The 20,438-nt window shown below is 30.9% G+C and overlaps 2 protein-coding genes across 3 annotated transcripts; one reads left to right on the top strand and one right to left on the bottom strand.

The window, feature by feature from the left end:
- Positions 1–430: 430 nt before the first annotated feature.
- Positions 431–7,229, bottom strand: LOC146537727 (farnesoate epoxidase-like). Its single transcript, XM_085187803.1, has 9 exons — positions 7,140–7,229; positions 5,639–5,890; positions 4,984–5,209; positions 4,425–4,605; positions 3,908–3,998; positions 3,391–3,577; positions 2,743–2,860; positions 2,297–2,435; positions 431–765 (listed from the first exon to the last, which is right to left on the bottom strand). Exons 1-9 carry the CDS (start codon positions 7,216–7,218, stop codon positions 578–580), a joined length of 1,461 nt encoding a protein of 486 aa, XP_085043929.1. The 5' UTR covers positions 7,219–7,229; the 3' UTR covers positions 431–577.
- A 5,056-nt stretch (positions 7,230–12,285) lies between these two features.
- On the top strand, positions 12,286–19,890 carry LOC146537726 (purine nucleoside phosphorylase-like). Of its 2 annotated transcripts, none has more exons than XM_085188065.1 (6): positions 12,286–12,541; positions 15,028–15,140; positions 15,375–15,553; positions 18,076–18,318; positions 18,788–18,931; positions 19,403–19,890. In XM_085188065.1, the coding sequence occupies exons 1-6, from the start codon at positions 12,441–12,443 to the stop codon at positions 19,601–19,603; spliced, it is 981 nt and encodes a 326-aa protein (XP_085044191.1). In that variant the 5' UTR covers positions 12,286–12,440; the 3' UTR covers positions 19,604–19,890. The 2 variants fall into 2 exon arrangements, with proteins under 2 accessions (XP_085044191.1, XP_085044192.1); XM_085188066.1 differs by having other exon boundaries at positions 12,287–12,541; positions 15,028–15,122.
- The last annotated feature ends 548 nt before the right edge of the window (positions 19,891–20,438 follow it).

The following is a 20,438-nucleotide window of genomic DNA, read 5'->3' as shown; positions in this document are numbered from 1 at the left end:
ACGGTCAAATATTTATGCGATTTTGATTTTTGAATTTTTGAATTAGAAAATATATCTAGTTGCAAAGCAATTCCGAGCATTCTGTGTTGAATGGCGGAACTTATTGCCGCGCTGTGCCTTACCAAACCGCTCTGCGAAATGGGAATCAAATCCTCGACCATAGAGTTTACAGTCCCATAACGTCAAGATAGCCTCAAAATAGCCATATTTATTATTATTATTCCCATTATTCACAATAAATATCATTCCCTATCGAGAAAGACATTGAAGTATGTACTGATTAAATAACAACTGAATGTGCGTATTTTACGATAACCTTTACTTTGTTTTTTGAGTTTCATTATCATGATATAAATATATTAATAAAACTCGTTTCTACAAAAACATTTTTACACTAAGAAGGGGTTTTATTTAAAAGTAAAAAATAATCAAGTGTTGCTCGCAATAATTTTTATATAAATGAGGAATATATTATTTAGGTAATTACAACAGAAAAAAAAACCAACAAATATTGTAAAAAAAAAATTATCAAACATATTTCAATATAATTAGCTAGTAGTTTCACTTTCATTATATTCTAGATCTTGGTTCTGGGTTCAAAAATAATTCTAAAATCTTGTGCAGAAAGAGTTATTCCGTCGATCGGATCGATAGATGGCATTGGATCGCCCTTGGGCAGCTTCAGGTTAAACTTCTGTAAGATATGTGTTAGAAACATGAAAAGCTCCGACCGAGCCAGTCCTTCGCCGATGCATCTTCGTTTTCCTGTTATATGAGAAAAAAAAAAAAAATTATATAAAATCAAATTAAATCAGTTTCACGCTGTATCCCGCACACAGCAGGGTAGGCAGAGGGAAGCTAGTGTTAAGACACTCCGTTCCCCACTTTCTGCCGAATTCTAGAGACGTTGCGTGTTGAGTGGCAGAACTCAACGCCGCGCTTTGCCTCGACACCAGAGCGAATAAATGGAAATATAAACGTAAATAAATATTTCACTTCCTCAAATGGGGATCGAACCTACAACCATCACGTTACAGTCACACTTGCCATTACATCAACTTGCAATAAGTAAAATAGCATTAAATTTCAAATTTATATAGTAAATATATTTACATTTTTACATGTGAGAGGGTTTTCGAATCAATGCTTTTAATAATGCAAATACCATTGATTAACATCACCACGATTGATTTTTACACCTCTTTTGTAAGGATTTTTAATTTATTTAATTTTACATTTGAATAAAGTAAATCAGAACTTAGATAAATTTCTCGTTATTCACAATAAAAAATGCTTACATTTATTGTGTTACCAATTATACACATACAGAAATACAGACTTATATATATTTAATATTTTAGATATTTTTTTGAGTGATATACTACTGTCCATTTTTTTACCTTAAAAATAAAATGATATAAAATGTGGCCATGTACTTACCTAGTTAGTTTTTGTTGTCAAATCAAGGTTAAATTATTAATTAACATGTAATTTACATCTGTATGAGTGCAATTTAACGCGGGGAAAAAAAAATATTATGCTTAAAATGTGTAGCGCTAAAACCGGATCATTTTAATTGAATGATGAACACAACTAGTGGAGTATTTGTTTAATTTTTAACGATATCAACAATTAATTAAGGCCAGTAATGGCGCAGGTTCATAAGCATGTGACTGTAAACGCGACTGGTTGGGGGTTCGATTCCCACTCGAGGGCATGAAATATTTAATATTATCATTTCCTCGCTCTGGTAACAAGGCAAAGCGCGGCGTTAATTTCCGCTAATGGTAGTAGTAGTACACAATGCCTCGAGAATACTGCGAAAAGTATATTAATGTTAATGGAGTATCTTAACACTAGGTTCCTAGGTTCCCTCTGCCTATCCTGCCATGAGCGAGATACAGTGTATTAGCATGAAAAGCAATAAATGATTCGTAAAAACTCCAATAAAAACTGAATGGCATTGATTTTATAGCTAATTTTTATATCTATCTGTTCTCTTATCTTTAATTTTCTATATAATTCTTTATATTATGTTGTATTTTATAATGAATATTCTAAAATTAATATATATATAATATAAAGTGTGGAAATTTGAAGTTTTATAAAGGTAAGTAATTTTCATACCCCTAGTTGGTTTTTAACGAGGTACATATATTGCTAAAGTAGAAGTAGAACTTAGAAGCCTCCTATCCACATATTATGAGCCAAAAGCAAGAATAAACAGTATTGATATAATATACCATCACCACACCGTTCAACTATAGTGTATATCTATAAAAAAAACAGACTTTACCGCATCCAAAGGGCATGAGCCATTCATCTTGTATTAGATTTCCTTCTTTAGTAAGAAATCTCTCCGGTCTAAACCTTGAAGGTTGTTTCCAATGTTCTCCATTGTGTAAGTCATGGATAGCCAACAAAACGAACGTTCCCTGTGAAATATGTAACAAAATCTATATTTTTATATTTATCTATATGTATACTTTTTTAAATTGTATTGTTCCTGGAATGAATTGTGGGATCATAAATTGTTTCACATCAATCCAATTTAAAAAGTATATATATAACCTTATTTATTTTTACTTAAATAACGCCAGATCCCAAATTACAAATTAGTATAATTTAAATCTTTTAATATAAAAATATTTAGACAAAATATGACTAGAAGTTTTTTTATAAATGTAACTGTCAAGAACAGTAATTTGCACAATAGTGCAAATATACATTTATAGCTTTTACCTTAGGTATATTATATTTTCCAAGTTTTGCATCTTCAAGCGCCATATGAGGTATACCTACCGCAGCCACACTCGACAGTCGCAACGTTTCTAATAGTACAGCTTCGGTGTATACCATTCTGTACCAAAGTAAGATATATTCTATGAATTTTAAATAATTAATATATACAAAGCCTATGAGCCTAAATACAGATAGATTAATAAGTTGAGAGTATCCTGGTCTAACTTCGCACCTAACCTTAAATTTATTGTAGAAAATAAAAATAGAGATTAGGAAATCAACTAGGATTTTATTACGTTTATAGCTTAAACGGTTTTCATATAGTATAATTTAAAAATGCGCAAATTTTGTTCTTAATCGTATTTTTAAATAATAAGAGCAAATAATGTTTTCTTGACCTTTACAAATTGTACAACATTCATGCCTCCATTCGAAATATTTTAAACATATCCAGTCTTTCCAGTTTTATACTATACTATCTACATAAACAATAATTTCAGTCCATGCTGGGCATATCCAAATCTTTCCGGGGTATTTCCATGGTAAGGAAGAGCCGGGTGGGCCGTGCACACACCGGAATAGTCTGGTGGCCCAGAAATTTTATTCTAGGTTCTAAAGCCGAGCTATACAAGTAACAGTTTATTGTACCTGGACCGATCACTAAGAGTAGGTTCACGTAAAGATCCAATTTCCATATCAATTTCCTTCTGTAATTTTTTCTGTATCTCTTCATCTCTTACGACGTAAAGTAGCATAAATACTGCTGTATTGCTTACTGTTTCTACACCTGCTTCCAGTAGATCTAGACATATTACTTGTAGCTCTTCATATGATACTAGAAAAATTACGTCCTTTATTACGTCGCGCCCGCGGAGTTTGTGCAAACGGAACCTGGGAACTTAGTGTTAAGACACTTTGTTCCCATTAAGATACAGCTTTTATTACGATTTCCGACGTTTTCTGGAGGCATTATGTGTTGAGTAGCAGAACTCAACTTTGCCTCGACACCAGAGCGAAGAAATGAAAATATTAAATAAGTATTTCATTTCCTCGAGTGGGAAATTGGAATCGAACCCACAACCTGACACATTTACAATCGCACTGGCGACTGGCGTCTAGAGTTATGTAGATGAATTTAATTTCAAATTTAACAAAACATACTCACAAGATTCCTTTTGTTGATCTATTAATAGCATATCAATTACATCTCTTGGTTTCTTAACATCTATTGTGGCCTGGTGTTCCTGTATTATACTCTGAAACATTATTGTATACAACTAAGAATAGTGTATCCATTTATATGTACCAGATTCAATATTTACTGGAATAAGTATAATAGGTACAGTACGGTCAACGAGTTGTGGCCGCTCGGACGTTAGGCTTTCTGCACCTTTGTAATGTTTTTAAATAAGAAAATAATCAGAAGAAGTATATATTTTCATTTCTTGTACTAATTTCCAGATGAACTTTAATATGGAGTAAATTATTACGCTTCACGATTAAGATCTACGTATGAAATTGTTCTTTAATTGTCTTTACCTTGAAGTAGTTAAAGTATAATATTCTCCCATTTAGTTTTAGAAGTTTATGCATTTATAAATATAGTTTTAAAGTTTAATTTTCATAAAAAATAAATATATCCTTCATACGTCAAAATATTTTTAATTTATTTAATAACTTACATTTAAAAAGTCATAAATTTCTTTGTGAAGTACTTCCAATTCGGTATATCCAATAATATTTGGCATAACGTGTCGAAGAAAAGGTAAAAAGTTTAAAATACCGCCACTCATATCGGCTAATTTAAAGGTTCTTTTAATAAGATCACAAAGCTCTCGTAATTGCTTGTCTTTCAAGTCGTATCTAAAATAAAATAAATTTTAACCAATTGAGTTATTTATACTGCCCATATATTTTGTATATTATTAATTGATGAGGATAAACATGTATGGAATTGATGTCTATTGAATGTAATGCAGGATAGCTGCCAGCTAATGTAATAGATTGTACCATTGATTTAGAAAAGAGCAACTGTTGAGTTTCTTGCCGGCTCTTCTCAGCAGAACTGCCTTCCGAACCGGTGGTAGCTTTTTGTTTATATGTTCATTCAACGATTCAAAAGTGCTTATAATAAGTTTATATGAATAAAGAATATTTTAATTTTAATTTGAATTTGAATTTGATGTCTTTTGTATACTATCAGTCGATTGTCAGTAAATATTAATAAAAATAAGATGTCACCTTTTCCCAGCAACTAATTTCCACAAAATATTAATAATTGAAACGTCAAACATATCATTTACAACTACAGGTTGTCCCCTGTCCGTCATACGTAGATCTACGAGGGCTCTACATTCTGTACTTATTGAATTTTCTATTGTTCGTGAGCTGAAGCCAAAATTCTTTAAACACTTTAATACCATACGTCTCGTCTTGGTCCACGTCGGTCCATCGGCAAATACTAATCCTGATTTAAAATAAATAAAAATAATAAATAAACATTGTCATTTAAATAAAGAGATAATTTTATGTCGCGGTTATTTAATAAGTACATAATTAAAATATTAAGCGAGCAGTTTTACAATGATAATGAAATGATTCAAGGATATACAATACAAGAAATTTAATATTAATTCTGTCGCAAATGCTAAGGAAAAAGCAACGACAGTATAATTTTATATTACTACATAAAAAGGAAATCAAAACAGAAGTAATTTGAGAGTCAACAAACGAAATGAAAGGCAATTGACACACAATTCCATTTATTGTTTACAGACTCGTTACAATAACCTAATGATAAGGAAGGACGCTTCCATTTAAGATTCAATAAATTTATACTAAATATAAAATTATTATTTATTTTATGATTAAAAAAGATATAAACATATATACTTACCAAGTTTCTTTCCAAATGATCTCACTAAATAAAATAATCCATTTGGTCTACCATTAAAAACTTCTCTGCAAGACACTTCTCTAATTAAATCTTTACCGAAAACTATAACCACATTAATAGATCCCAAGCGTAGTCCAAGTATATTTCCATATTTTTGAGACCAAGTTTGCCATAAACTATGATGATATTTCAATGTTTTCAAATTTAACCAAACTGATAACATATTACCAATGATTGGTATTGTTGGCGGCCCTATAACAATACCATTTATTAATTTATGACAAATATATTTTATATAGTTCATTATTGTGGAGTAAATAATACAATTCTGTTTTAGGGTTCCGTTCCTTAAAAGGAAACGGAATACTTATAAGATCACTTTGTGGTACGTCTGTCTGTTAAAACTAATTATCTCGATCGAAATATTCAAGTCTATAGTCATTAGTCCCTCATATACAAGGTAAAATCAAATTTCTAAATCTACGTAATCGTATAAAGATTCTTAAAAAGATACGAGTGTTTATGCATCGTTCTTGCAGCATTTTGTATGAAATTCTCTGCGTAATCAAAACCAATAGGATACTAATCCCATGGACATACAATTATGAAATTTGGCAAAACTTGAGAACTTGCAGTGTAAATAAGAGAAAAAACCAGGAAATAAATATTTATTTCCATTTTAGTTAGTTAGTTTATATTTCCATTTCTTCGCTCTGGTGTCGAGGCAAAGCGCGGCGTTGAGTTCTGCCATTCAACACGCAATTTCTCCAGAATTCCTCAGAAAGTGGGGAACGGAATGTTTTAACACTAGGTTCCCTCTGCCTACCCTGCTGGGTGCGGGATACAGCGTCAAGCTGATTTTATTGATTTTTTTCAAACATTTATACATTTTTCAGTAGAAAAATTATAAATTGAAATTGATACGGAACCCCCGGTATACAAATACGATTCGCATTTATTTAGTTACTTAATTCAGTAACACTAACAGTACTATGTCGAAATCAGATTCGGGCCCAAAATAATTTACGATCATATTCTTCTCAGTGCGATTCAAATTCAAAACCTTGTTTTGTCAATTAACCAACTGGACTTCTATGTCAGTGATAACTTTTTACTTGCTTTCTAGCATATAATAAATAATTCTGTAGTTCTTCTGCTTCACAATTATTCCTCTAAATTACTTTCGTATTCTAATAACATTATCATTTTAAAGGCAATATCTATCTATACATAAAGAAAAAAAAAAAATTTTAACTATGAAAATTTTATAAAAATCTGAACCGTTTTAAATGAAAGAAACATATACATATAAAGGTTAAGTAACGTTTGCCTAAATACGAACAAAAACAGCCGATTCTGAGATTAGCGTAAAGAGACACTCACACAAAAAAATCGTCTTCTATTGGATTAATAAATGTCCTCAATTATAGACACGTACAGACAGATATCAGTTACAATTTTATTATAAGTTTAGAGTATAGATAACAAATTCTTAATTTACCTGGAGGATATGAAGGCGGCTTTTGCATGAGTTCCTTTAAAATTATTAATAATAAAATAAATAAGACTAAAATCCACATCGTTTCTATTGTAATTTTAAAGTGTTACTGAGTTGAAAAGAATTGATCTTTTCATATTTTTCAGGCTTGCAACGATAGCATCATTTTTTAAATAAAGCTACTTATAAACAGTGAAATATATTTATTTATCGAATTATATTTTTAATCCCATCAAAAACATAAATGTAAAATGAGAGCCATGTTATATTGTTAAAAATAAATTTCAGGACTGACCATTGAACCTGGTATACATTTACATCTGACTTCTTTTATCGCTGAATCAACAACTTAGGCATATATCATATTATTGAACTTGGCTCTCATTTTACATTACATTTATGTTTTTGATGGGATATTATTACTTTTTGTACAGAAATTATAAGTAGGTTAGTAGGTTCATAATGTAATCAAAATCTAAATATTCTTTATTCAATTTGGCCATTACAATTACTTTTTCCTATAGGAAGGTACTACGGCAAGAAAGTCAACGGATGCTCTTTTTAAAATATAGTTTACAATAAGAGTGTACACAATAGCTCATTTTTGTGAACTATAATAAACGATATGTTCAGTTTAAAGGACGTGTTAATTTTGATGTTTGGTTCTCTTTATTAGTTCAATATTACACCCGTCGTGGCAGAGGGGTCCGAGTGTGTACAAATTATAATAAGTATACAAAGGTAATTTTCGCCGTTGTTAATGTACCACCTTAGTTATGATAGCTTAAGTGGAGAATTGTGCAAACATTTGTAGTTAAATATGTATATTTAAATATAATAATTTACATAAAACATGACTTACAAAAAAATATCGGTTCTCGGTCATACAAGCAATATTTATTTATAGTAAAGAAAATAATTTAAGGCATTTATAATAATAATATTAAATCGTTATTCTAGAGTAATATTCCAATTACAATAAATTTACAATTAACAATATCATTAAAAATAATTAATTATTAACAAGCAATATAAATATAAGATTAAAATCGCAATTATTTAATAAAAAAATCACTATTGTTAGCATTAACTATCCATTTTTTCTATTCCATACTTTATTATAAGTATAGAGGGCACAAACGTATGACTGTGACGCGACGTTTGTGGGTTCGATCCCCACTCTAGGGAATAAACTATTATTTTTTAATATTTTAATTTCTTCGCTCTAGCACCAAGAGTGGGGAATGGAGTGTTTTAACACTAGGCCTCTGCCTGCCATGCTGACCCCTATATGCGGCATACTGCTGATCTACGAATCTTAGGAAGAAAATAAATTATTTTTTAACAAAAAGGAAAAACCGACGTCTAACAACGAACTAAAAAGTGAAAAATAATTTTACAAAGATTTTATAATTTTGAAGTCACACACACAATTAACTGGACGCCAAATTTCATCATTCTAGGTCATCTGAAACTGGGTTAGAATTAAGGTTTATAGGTCAATCAGTCCCTCATAAACTTGACGATTTTTGGACGTCATTATCTAGATAACTGTTTGAGCTGTGTCTATGAAATTTGATGCACGTATACGTTTAGCGGGTCTTAATATTTGAGCCAAATTTATAAAGTTTAGGTGGAATAGTTTTTGAATTACAAAGGAGTAAAAAGTGGCTTCAAATGATTCGTGTAAAATTACACACGGTGTCGTTCGCCAGTTGGTTTACTGAACTTAGCTATGCGCTACCGCGCGTAATAATACAGGGTGAGTCATATTGAACTTTCCGGTTTTGGAAGGACGTTGCACGAAGAAGGGAAGGAGTAGAAGGGTGGGGATGGTGTCATTAGACGCGCCATGACATGCAGTTTTAGTGTGAGCAATGGCTTGGTCGGGACAACATCGTGCGTTCGTAGTTGAAGAGTTCATTAAAAATGGCGGCTCCGTGATCACAACACAGCGTGCGTTCCGTTTACATTTTGCTATTGGTCGACGTGATCCCATTCCCACTGGACCAACAATCAGAAATTGGGTATCAAATTTTAGAGCAACATCATCAGCATTAAAAACAAGACCACAAGGCCGAATTAGGACGTCAACGTCAGCGGAAAACGTGGATAGAGTGCGGGCTTCAATTCAACAATCCCCTCGGCGTTCTGTTCGGAAACATACCGCTTCACTAGGATTATCTTTCAGTAGTGTCCGCAGAATACTGCATAGAGACCTTAAATTTCACCCATACAAGATTCAGGTAGTGCAAGAATTAACAGTTAGAGACTTAGACACACGAACAAATTTATGCCGCGACATTCAGCAGATCCCCCGCACTGCTGTTTTGATCTTCAGTGATGAGGCACATTTTCACCTCGCCGGAACTGTCAACAAATAGAATTTTCGATACTGGGCTGAGAATAACCCACGAAACCTACACGAACGACCACTTCACAGCCCTCGAGTGACAGTGTGGTGCGCTATTGCAGAGTTTGGTGTGTGGGGTCCCTATTTTTTTGAAGAAGATGGTCAAGTCGTCACAGTTACCTCTGCTCGGTATTGCGACATGCTTGAAACTTTTCTGAAACCGAAATTGGAGGAATTAACGCAGAATCATGACAACGATAACATCTGGTTCCAACAAGATGGTGCTACAGCCCATACATCCAGGCGTTCAATGGAAATCCTGCGACAAATGTTTCCCGGTCATCTCATTTCTTTGCGAGGTGACGTTGGGTGGCCGCCGAGATCACCTGATTTAACCCCCTGCGATTTCTTTCTCTGGGGTTACCTGAAGGAAAAGGTGTACACGCATCGTCCCCGAACCATCGATGAACTGAAGGCTGCAATCACGGAAGAAATCAATGCTATTCCGCTGAATATGACTCGACGAGTAATGGACAACTTCCGGGAAAGGCTTCAGTAGTGTGTGGTCAATGGAGGTAGACATTTACAGGATATCATTTTTAAAACCAACTAAATTAAAACTGCATGTTATGTGCTTTCAAACAATAAAATAATTTTTACTGCATGTCGCTGTGTTTTTAATACACACCTTATTGAAATCGGAAAGTTCAATATGACTCACCCTGTACTTGAGTAGAGATATATTTGGAGAATAAACTAATGAAATTACTCCAGTTTCTATGCTAGAGATCTTAAAATTTATACAAATTTAAATATTTTAACTAAGGTTTGCGAAGTTATTGCTTATACATAGAGTTAGGGCATGTAATGTTAGAAACTTAGTTTTATACGAAATCTAGTATTTTTTTGACAGTAAACAGCCCTCGTCTTGGCAACATTTTACATGAATATGTTTTTGATTGGATATTTTATTTATGTTTGTGTTAACCATGATAAATTAAGTTTTAAAATAGTATTATATAAATATAATACTATTTTAAATTATACCAACCATTATAAAATAGTATTATATAAATATAATACTATTTTAAATTAAGTACTATTTTAATTAATTTTATTTTAAATTAAGTTTTAAAATAGTATTATATAAATATAATACTATTTTAAAACTTAAATAAATTAGTAAATTAGTAAATATTACTATTATTATTATACTTATATAAATTAGTATTAGGTATTATATATTTTGTGGATTTACCATTATAAATAATCACTTTAATTTTTAGTTAATCTGCCACTGTCAAATATTAAAGCTCAAATCTATTACCTATAAAAATACTTACATATACACAATTTAGGCATATTATACACATGCTAAATTCGTGTATAAGTTTCTTTATTTAACCATAGCTGTAAGTTATTCAAATGCATATTCTTATTCTTGTAACAAGCAAAGAATATAATACAACAATATATTTTAAGACGGAAAACTTATCAGATAAATATTTAGTTATTGCATAATAATGGTAAACAGACGCGTTACGTTAAATGAAACATATTTTTTTTATAATTACGTCGTCTATAATTTTTATTATTTATATTTTTGGGGTTCCGTACCTCAAAAGAAAAAAAAGTTTTCCTTGTAAGATCAGTTTATATATGGTCCCTATGGTCCCTTAGAGCACAGATAAAATCAAGCTTCTAATAGCTCAACAAACTCAACACGATCAAAACTCAATACGAGTTTTTTTTTACGAAATTCGTCTTGTAATCAAAATCTATACAGTACTTCCCGTGGACGTACAATTTTGTAATTTGGCATGAAGTGAGGACTTGCAATATAAATAAAGGAAAAAATCCGTAAAGTAAAAATTTATAGATATTTATATAAAAATAGTATAAGCTTATAATTGTAGTTCATTTCATACAAACCTAGCGCAAATTTATGTTAGTAAACTCTATTTGCCACGTAATTAGAACCTCTAATGGTACTTCCTATAGACCTACAATTATGAAATTCAAGAAATAAAAACTTACAGTACAAATAAAGGAAAAAAACCGAAAAATGGAAATTTATATTTATATTACACATAAAACTATTACAAAGCTATAATTGTATATAATTACTACATAGTATACAAAATGAGTGTTCCGCACCCGCAAACTTAAGTTTGTCAACTTATACAAGTTGTACTTCCCGATGTCCTACAATTTTGAAATTGGTGTGGAACCCTCGGTGGGTGAGTCCAACTCGTAGTTCACGGGTTTTTTTTATAATAAACATAATATAAAAAATATAATCACACTCGACACTCATCTCATTTTTTTAAATTATTTCCTTTCTTTGGTATTCGAGTTTTCGGCATTTGAACTTATATCTATGAAAAGCTTTTTTCTATCTACAGTCGGACAACTCCCAAATAGGTGTGCCGCTATAACAACAAAAATATTCATAAATTTATAATATACCATATTATACAATCTTGAATGAGATGCGAACAAATGTTACACGATATATGGCAATTGTTGTGAAATATTAAATAAACTATTTTAACTTCATATTTCGAAAAAATAAAACTAAAGTATTTATATAAAATTAAATTATGATTTACTAATTACATCAACATGAACGGTCATATTGTTCATAACATCAATAAAATATTTTTACGACAGTTAAAGCATTGAAATCGGGCTATTGAGTTGGTTCATTTGTTTTTGGTAAATTGATTATAAACATATCACACCATAATGACTGTGATAACAAAAAAATATATAAAGAAGTGATTTAGACAAGAATAGTTTGTTATTACTCGCGGTCCCGTCCAGTACAGTATAAGGCTGTCCGAGAGTTCATTTTCTCGCATTTCACGCCGCGCCATTGACGACTGAGGTCTTATTCGATATTTTATTATTTCTTATTTCTTATACTAGTTCAATCAAACTGTGTTGTGATGTCTCCAATAAACGCTGATGTTTTAAGTGATCAGGCTTCACCAGCTAAAAAGGTGCTGCCAGAAGTAGAAACTGATAATGGAAATGGAAATGGAAACAGGTAAGGTTTGAAAAGTTATTATATGTTGTTTTTTTTTAAATTAAAAATTTAGATTAGACACATGGTATTAAAAAGTTTATAAATAATGTAGATAATTGCCAACATTCTTCAAGTCCTGACTTAACGAGGAAGGATAGTGAATGGGAATATTATATTCAATAAGTATTATTTTACTTCCTCATATTTAATTTAAAACCTACTGATTATATTTGTCAATGGAAAAATAAATAATAATTGAAAAAAAAAACATAATATAGTATTACTAATTACACAGAAATTTTGCTAATAATAAGGATGGCATAGGAAGTATAGTATAGGCATAGGAATAATACAAATATTTTAATATAAGGAATGGTATTGAAATGGAGGCCGTCATGGCGGAGGGGCGTAAGCGTGTGACTGTAAACGCATCGGTTGTGGGCTCAATTCTCACTCGGAAGAATAAATTTTCAATACTTTGATTTCCTCTGCTAGGGTAAAGAGACAAAGTGCAGCGTCGAGTTCGCCACTCAACACGCAATGTCTCAAGAGTTCCACGGAAAGTAGAGACCGAAAGAATCTTAATGAAAACGGAGTTTAACACTAGGTTCCTAGATTCCTTCTGCCTACAATGAGGTTGCAAAAAAGTTATTACATATATTACATTCTCATGTTTCCCGTAACTGTTTCGAAACACCTGTCCGCTACGGTCTCTTTACCTTTTCACTATTTACTTATTTGAAATATGAAATTCTATGACATTTTACAAGTTAAAATTTAGAAGTTTAAAAAATGAGCTAATAACAATAAATGAAAGAGAGTTTAAAAAATTGTAAATGTTACTAAAACAATTATGATATTTCCGAAAACTTAATTACGAAAAGGCAATTAATAAGGGCGATAGCGGTTTTTTTTAAAGATAGCAAATGACATTACCCCCACGAAGTGTATCATTAATATTATCATGATATATAGTGAAGGTTGTTAAGTGATCAAACCTGTTATCATACAAGAACCTAGAGATATGGTGGATATCTAATGAGTCAACTTGTGTGAGCGGCTTCGGTCAGTAACACATGCTGTGTCCACTCCATACATGTTATTATAGGTTCCTGTACCTGTTACTATTTTCTTAGTGTATTTTTTCTGTTTTGCGCTGTTAAAGCATAATAATTATTGTTTGAAAACATACTTCCTTATAATATTGTATGGTATTTTTAGTAAAAAAATAAATAAATATTTACGATACAATTAAGTACAATTAAAATTTATCGTAATTTCACCTGGAAATCATATTCTAGACACTTTTTGGTTTAGCGTTGATAAAACATAATTGGTGTTTAACAAACATATTTCCTTATAGCATTGTATGTCGTAGTAGTAAAAAAATAAATAATTACGATACGAAATTAATAACTTTATTGTGATTTTAGGCCTTTTTTGCTTTTGTGTTGATAAAACATAATTGGATTTTAACAAACATTTTTCCTTATAACGTTGTACCTATATCATTTTGAGTAAAACAAATAAATCCACCTTTCAATACGCAATGCCTCCAGAATTTAGAAAAGTGGAAAGTGGGGAACAGAAGTGTCTTAGTGGTATCGAAGTGTCTTAACACTAGATTCCCACGTTCCCTCTCCCTAACCTACTATGTGCGGGACCTAAGAAATATCTAATCTATCTAGCTGTAGGTACGTAACCTATAGGTATTTATGCACCTTCAAAGTAATGTTTTACTTGATTGCCTTCATCAACATTCAATTACAACAAAGCAGGATAGGTCATGATTTTAATCAAAATGACGCGTCATAAATGATAGTAGTAATTAATTATCTTAATTTTAACATTTAATTGTATTAGAACAGTATTTCTATGATTTTTTATTGAAAATTACATTCTTGAATATTATCTTTGACATAGGAACTTTTATTAAAACAACATATCTACATATATATATTACGTAAATATATACATTTTATTTGCGATGGTCCGCCGTATGTGTGTATAAACGGACATCTCAAAAAACAGAATAAAGTTTTGCTCTTAAAAAATGAAAATACAATTATAATATTTTTTTAAGAGCAAGATTAATTTATATTCCTTTCTCCCGTAAGCCTTATATTTTGACATATCCATATTATATACGAAGGGGACGTCGATCTGTGCGTATAGATTTTTTAAAATATAAAAAAAATCACCTGCTCTCTATATCCACTTTCCGCTGATTTTTCGAAGCAGGCATTAAGTGTTGAGTAGCGGAACTCAACGTCGGCCTTTGCCTTGATGCTAGAGCGCTAAGACTGGCCTGTGATTATGATTTATTATTATTTAAAAAAAAATACTAAGTTCTGTTTCATGCACGGATATTAACATTTCTAAGTAGGTAATGCAATATTATGGCATTGTAAAGATTATAGATTAATTTATATATTACATGGAACATGTAAATACTATATTTATTCAATTGCTTTTTATATGTATAGTATTTTATTTCATTTTTATAGGTATTCATATGAAACGCTCCTTGAAACTGCGAACTTCCTCCTGGCGAGGACTTCCGTGAGACCTATAATTGGCGTGATTTGCGGCTCCGGGCTGGGTTCGTATTGGAACGAGGGTATTTATTGCTTAATTGTATCAACATTTTCATAGATAAGTTGTAAAGATCCAACGATATACGATGAAATATGTTAATCACTTAAATTGCTGCATTATTATTCGTTTGTGGCTTCTTAAAGCTTTATAGCTGCATAAGAAAGATTCTAAATTAAATCACATTTAGTATCAATATAGCTTTAAATGATTATTTCTATGCTTAATGAATATTTCTTAAACAATGACTTGCTTACAGGTTCCTTAGCAGAGAGCATAACGGAATCGGAGGGTATTCCATATGAAGAAATACCAAATTTTCCAGTTAGTACAGTGGAAGGTCATCATGGAAAATTGGTATTCGGTCGTCTCGGAGAAATCCCGGTCGTCGCTATGCAGGGACGTTTCCATTACTATGAAGGATATCCTCTTTGGAAGGTAATTCTTAAGTAACATATAAAAACTAATATAAACTTATGTGGCCAGTCGTGGCGCAGGGGCACAAGCGAGTGACTGTAAACTCGAGGAAATGAAATATTTAATATTTCCATCCTACTCTGGATCTAGGGACGTAGTAAAGGATGACGGAGAGTTCTGGCACTTAGCCACAATGCCTCAATAATTCGGAGGAAAATAAGCTCCTGAATTGTCTTAATGAGAAGTGTCTTGACGACGCGCAGGTTCCCTCTGCCTACCCCGCTTTGATTATATAATTATATTTTTACAGTAAACATTCTCTACATGAATATGGATAGTGCCTATGAGTTAGTTTAAATTTGTTTATAAATTGTTTGTTGCAAGCTTGCAACGTGCTACGCAACGTGACTAACGTGATAGTGTTACTGCGAATATGATGATTACGATGAAACGACAAAAAGTGTCTTTGAACATTTATTTCGTAAAACAAAAAAAATACTATAAAATATATTTTGTCGACAAATGTTATTTAATACCAATACTAAATTAGATTACACAGAACAAAAAACATATCAGACATTTTTAAGTTTTTTCTTCATATCATTTTGCATAAAAGATAGTACTTTCCTACTTAGTAATACTGATAAGACACTGTGACTTACATAATGTTTAATATTTTTTCATTATATATATTTAACTTTCTTTTAATAATTTTCTCATTAAAGAATTAATGAAACCTATCGGTAGTAAAAATAGTTATGAAACATTTTAGGAATGAAGATAAATAGAGCATCTAGAACAATAACTACTATGTTTATTCCTTTCAATTTAGATTTTTTTTAAATGAATATAAAATTGACTGTTGTGTCCAGTTGAGCGTATTGGCGAGGCCGTCTCATAACATAAATTAATGTTATTATAAACTATCGACTAGCTAGCGGCTTCGCCCGTTTGTACTGCACAATTACTTATTTTGTTATCTGACTTAATCTAAATTATATTAATATATATCATTATGATCCTATTATTTTTTTATTATTACCGTTATTTCTTTATTTTTATTAATCTTGATTTAATGGGTGATCTAAAATAAAATATGTAAAGATAAAATGTATTATACGTATATAATATAGTAATATGTAGATGTCTGGCTCATACTAAAACTATTTTTATTGTCTGTATTTAAATATTTGTAGATTATATTATAAAGTAATATTTTAGTATTCTTACTTAACGAAATTAGATAGTAAGCTGTAGGTACTTGCTTCGACTAAATGTAAAGTTGTGAATTTGTGATAATTAAAACCCACTATTAATTTATGTCAAATAGTTTAATTTTATATAATTTATAAAAAATCTTAAGAAATAATTAATTTAATTCCTTACTTAGGTACCTTATCATTGGTATAAGCCTAATTAAAGTAAGAGGTTGAAAGTGCGAATACCATCTAGATTCTAGAATATAGATATTAATACTTACATTAAGATAGGTACCCTGTTGACTGTGGGAACGACCTTGTATAATTCTGGTATCTAGAATATTATGTAAAAATATTTATATTGACATTATATTTACATAAGTTTGGGACATTTAATAATAATTGCGTAGCTAGTTTATGTAGATAATATTTTAGTTTTCTATACATACTCGTCTATAAACAAAATGTGTTCGCGTTTCAAAGAATCTCGTTCATATTTATTATGCATCTATGATCTAACAATTAGAATCAAGTCTCTTATTTTATGTAGGTACTTCAAAATTAGTTTTGTCTTATCGTCGTTATAAAAGGTGGGTAGGTACATATTTAGTTACATCTTTACCTATCTTTACCTTACCTATCTTGGAAAATATGCGATAGTAAATATTTTTTGTGTAAGCGAATTTTATGGAAATATCTAGATAGAATGATGCAAGGGTCATTGTTGCTGACGATCCCCAGTCAGGAGGTTATCAGTAACCTCCTAGTGAGTAGAGTAAAACACTTTAAGATAACACTTGATTGTGTACACGCAATAATAATAATATATTAAATAAACTATATTATATATTTATGTACTTTGTATAAAAAATAATTGTTTATTTTATTAATTTTTTCCATGATTGTTATTTAACTTTAATCAAAGATTTTAATTGAGGCCGCCGTCGCGCAGTGGTTCAAACGTATGACTGAAAACGCGTGGTGGGTTCGATCCCCACTAACGGGTATCGACTATTTATTAATATTTTAATTTCTTCACTCAACAAGCAATTCCTCAAAAATTTGGCAGAAAGTAGGAAACGTAGTGTCTTAACCTGCTATAAGTGTAATACAGCGTACTTGATCTATTAAATAAACTAAATACATGGAAAATCATAATATATGTACTTTTTATAAAAGGAAAAGATATAAATATACATGTATCTACCTAATAAAAAAGATTTATATTATCAAAAACAATAAACAAGGTGATAATAAGGTTTTTACATAGATTTAGATAGGCATTTCCGATAATATTTAATGAATCTTTATGAATTTTATATTTATATAAAAATATATTTGCAGTGCTGTCTACCAGTGAGAGTCATGAAGCTTCTTGGAGTAAAAACTTTGCTCGCAACAAATGCGGCAGGCGGTCTCAATCCTTCTTACAAAATAGGTGATATTATGATTGTAAAGGATCATATTAACATGATGGGCTTCGCTGGCAACAACCCCCTTCATGGACCCAACGACGAAAGATTCGGACCACGTTTCCCACCTATGAACAAGGCATATAATAATTACTACAGAAAAATTGCTAAAGAGGTAAATATAATTAGTAATAACCTCCGAACAGATATAAAATAAACAAACAACTAGAAAAATGCTGATAATCTTTAAACGGCTGAACATATTTTCTTAAATCATGGCTTAGAATTGTCGATTACCTACTACTTAGATATACCTTTCAAATAAAAAAATCATAGGTTTTATTAGAAGTTCTTTTGCCACAGACAGACAAAAACACGAAAAAATTTCCTCTGTTTTCGTCGAGGATTACAAAATACTGAATATTGAATATTACATAGTACATAGTTATTTAAATATTTTGTCCCTATCTATATCTACATAAATAGTCCAAAAAATATTTTTATGTTTAATTTTCCAATAACGAAGAAGTGTTATTTAATAATCTTTATTGAGTTAAGTTATGATAAAAACAAATATATCCGAAACGATATTTGATATTTTATTTTCAAAGTGATTTTTTTTTTATAAATCTAATTATTCACAGGTTGCCAAAGAATTAAATATTGATGATATTGTAAAAGAGGGCGTTTACACCTGTCTGGGAGGTCCTAACTTTGAAACTGTAGCGGAATTAAGCATGTTGAAAATGGTCGGCGTAGATGCTGTAGGAATGTCCACAGTCCATGAGGTAATTAGATTATAGCTTAAATATAAAATTTTAGAGTAAAATATAAAATATTCAAAATGATTAAGATAATAAAGTGTTCATACCAAACTATCGAGATTTTAGAATAACAAATATCTTTAGAACAAGACACTCAATATACATTGTACATATTCATATATGTAAATTAGAACTAAAGTAAAAAAAATTGAGTGTGAGAAAATTTTGTTTAAAATTGATATCAATTATGTTAAATCTAATAATAGCTTCACATATTATATTTGGCATATATGTTCATGGAATCTAGTGTTATGGTACTCTGTTCCCCCCTTTCCGCCCAATTTTCAACATTATATGTTGAGTGTTAGCTGATCGAGGAAGTGAAAATTATTCTAATAAAATGAGGAATCGAACCCTCAACCCTCGTAGTTTTCACAGTCAGACGCTATACTGCTGCGCCGCGACGGCCTTATTATACGATTATGATAATTTCAGGTAATCACTGCCAGACACTGTGACATGAATGTTTTCGCTATGTCTCTGGTAACGAACGAATGCGTTACAAGCTACGACGACGCTGAAGCCAACCACCAAGAGGTTCTAGATGTGGGACGTATGAGACAAGATATTCTTCGAAAATTCGTAACAAGACTGGTAGACAAATTCGCAGAACACTTAAAGTCTGAAAATGCGTGAACTTAATTTAAAAAATTCTCAGAGCCATTTCAAAGTTCTTTACGAATGTGTCAATTTACGAAATGAATTTTTATCGAATAAATTTATTATGATAAGATATGAATCCATTGTGCCATCATTCTTATAAAAGTTAATATAAAAATTTAAAATCATTGCATGTTTTCAATAGATCGTTAAATTACGATTCTAATTTAGGTCTATTGATTTACACTACATTGAAGATGTATTGAAATTAAGCAAATAAATATGTTATTAGTAATATTAAAAAATAAATATATTTTAAGTTATTCATGGTGTTTAAAATTGTCATTCCCTTATTTCTTCACAATGTAGAGAATCTCTACCAATAAAATTTTAACTGTTATATTTACATTTAATGAAAAATAAAAAAATAAATAAAATAATATTATAAATAATGCAAAATTGCGAGATTGAGTCATTGACCGCAATGACGGTTGCAAATTCTTCACATTCGTAGTCACGTCTTCACATCCGCAAGTAGCAGGGTAGGCAGAGGGAATCTACTGCTAAAAGAAACTACGTTCCCTTTATGCCGAATTTGTCGAGACATTCCGTGTTGAGTGGCGAAACTCAACGCCGGGCTTTTGGTGAAGAAGTGAAAATATTAATAAATAATACTTCATTCCCAACATGTCGCAACCCGCAACCGACGCGTTACAGTCGCACCCTTGTGCCATGCACCACGACGGCCCTTCGGTCGTTTTTTCAAAGTGATATTAGAAAAGTGATAGAAATAAAAATAAAGAAATACAAATTAAAATTATAACAAAAAAAAAGTTATTAGAAGAAATACTTAACTTTGATTAGTAAATAA

The sequence above is a fragment of the Heliconius melpomene genome, chromosome 7 (genome assembly GCF_056956725.1).
Source record: "Heliconius melpomene rosina isolate 202511_hmr_F chromosome 7, ASM5695672v1, whole genome shotgun sequence".
In the NCBI taxonomy this organism is placed as follows: Eukaryota; Metazoa; Arthropoda; class Insecta; order Lepidoptera; family Nymphalidae; genus Heliconius; species Heliconius melpomene.
Note: the sequence above shows the minus strand (reverse complement) of the source record. Positions and strands in the feature narration are given on the sequence as shown.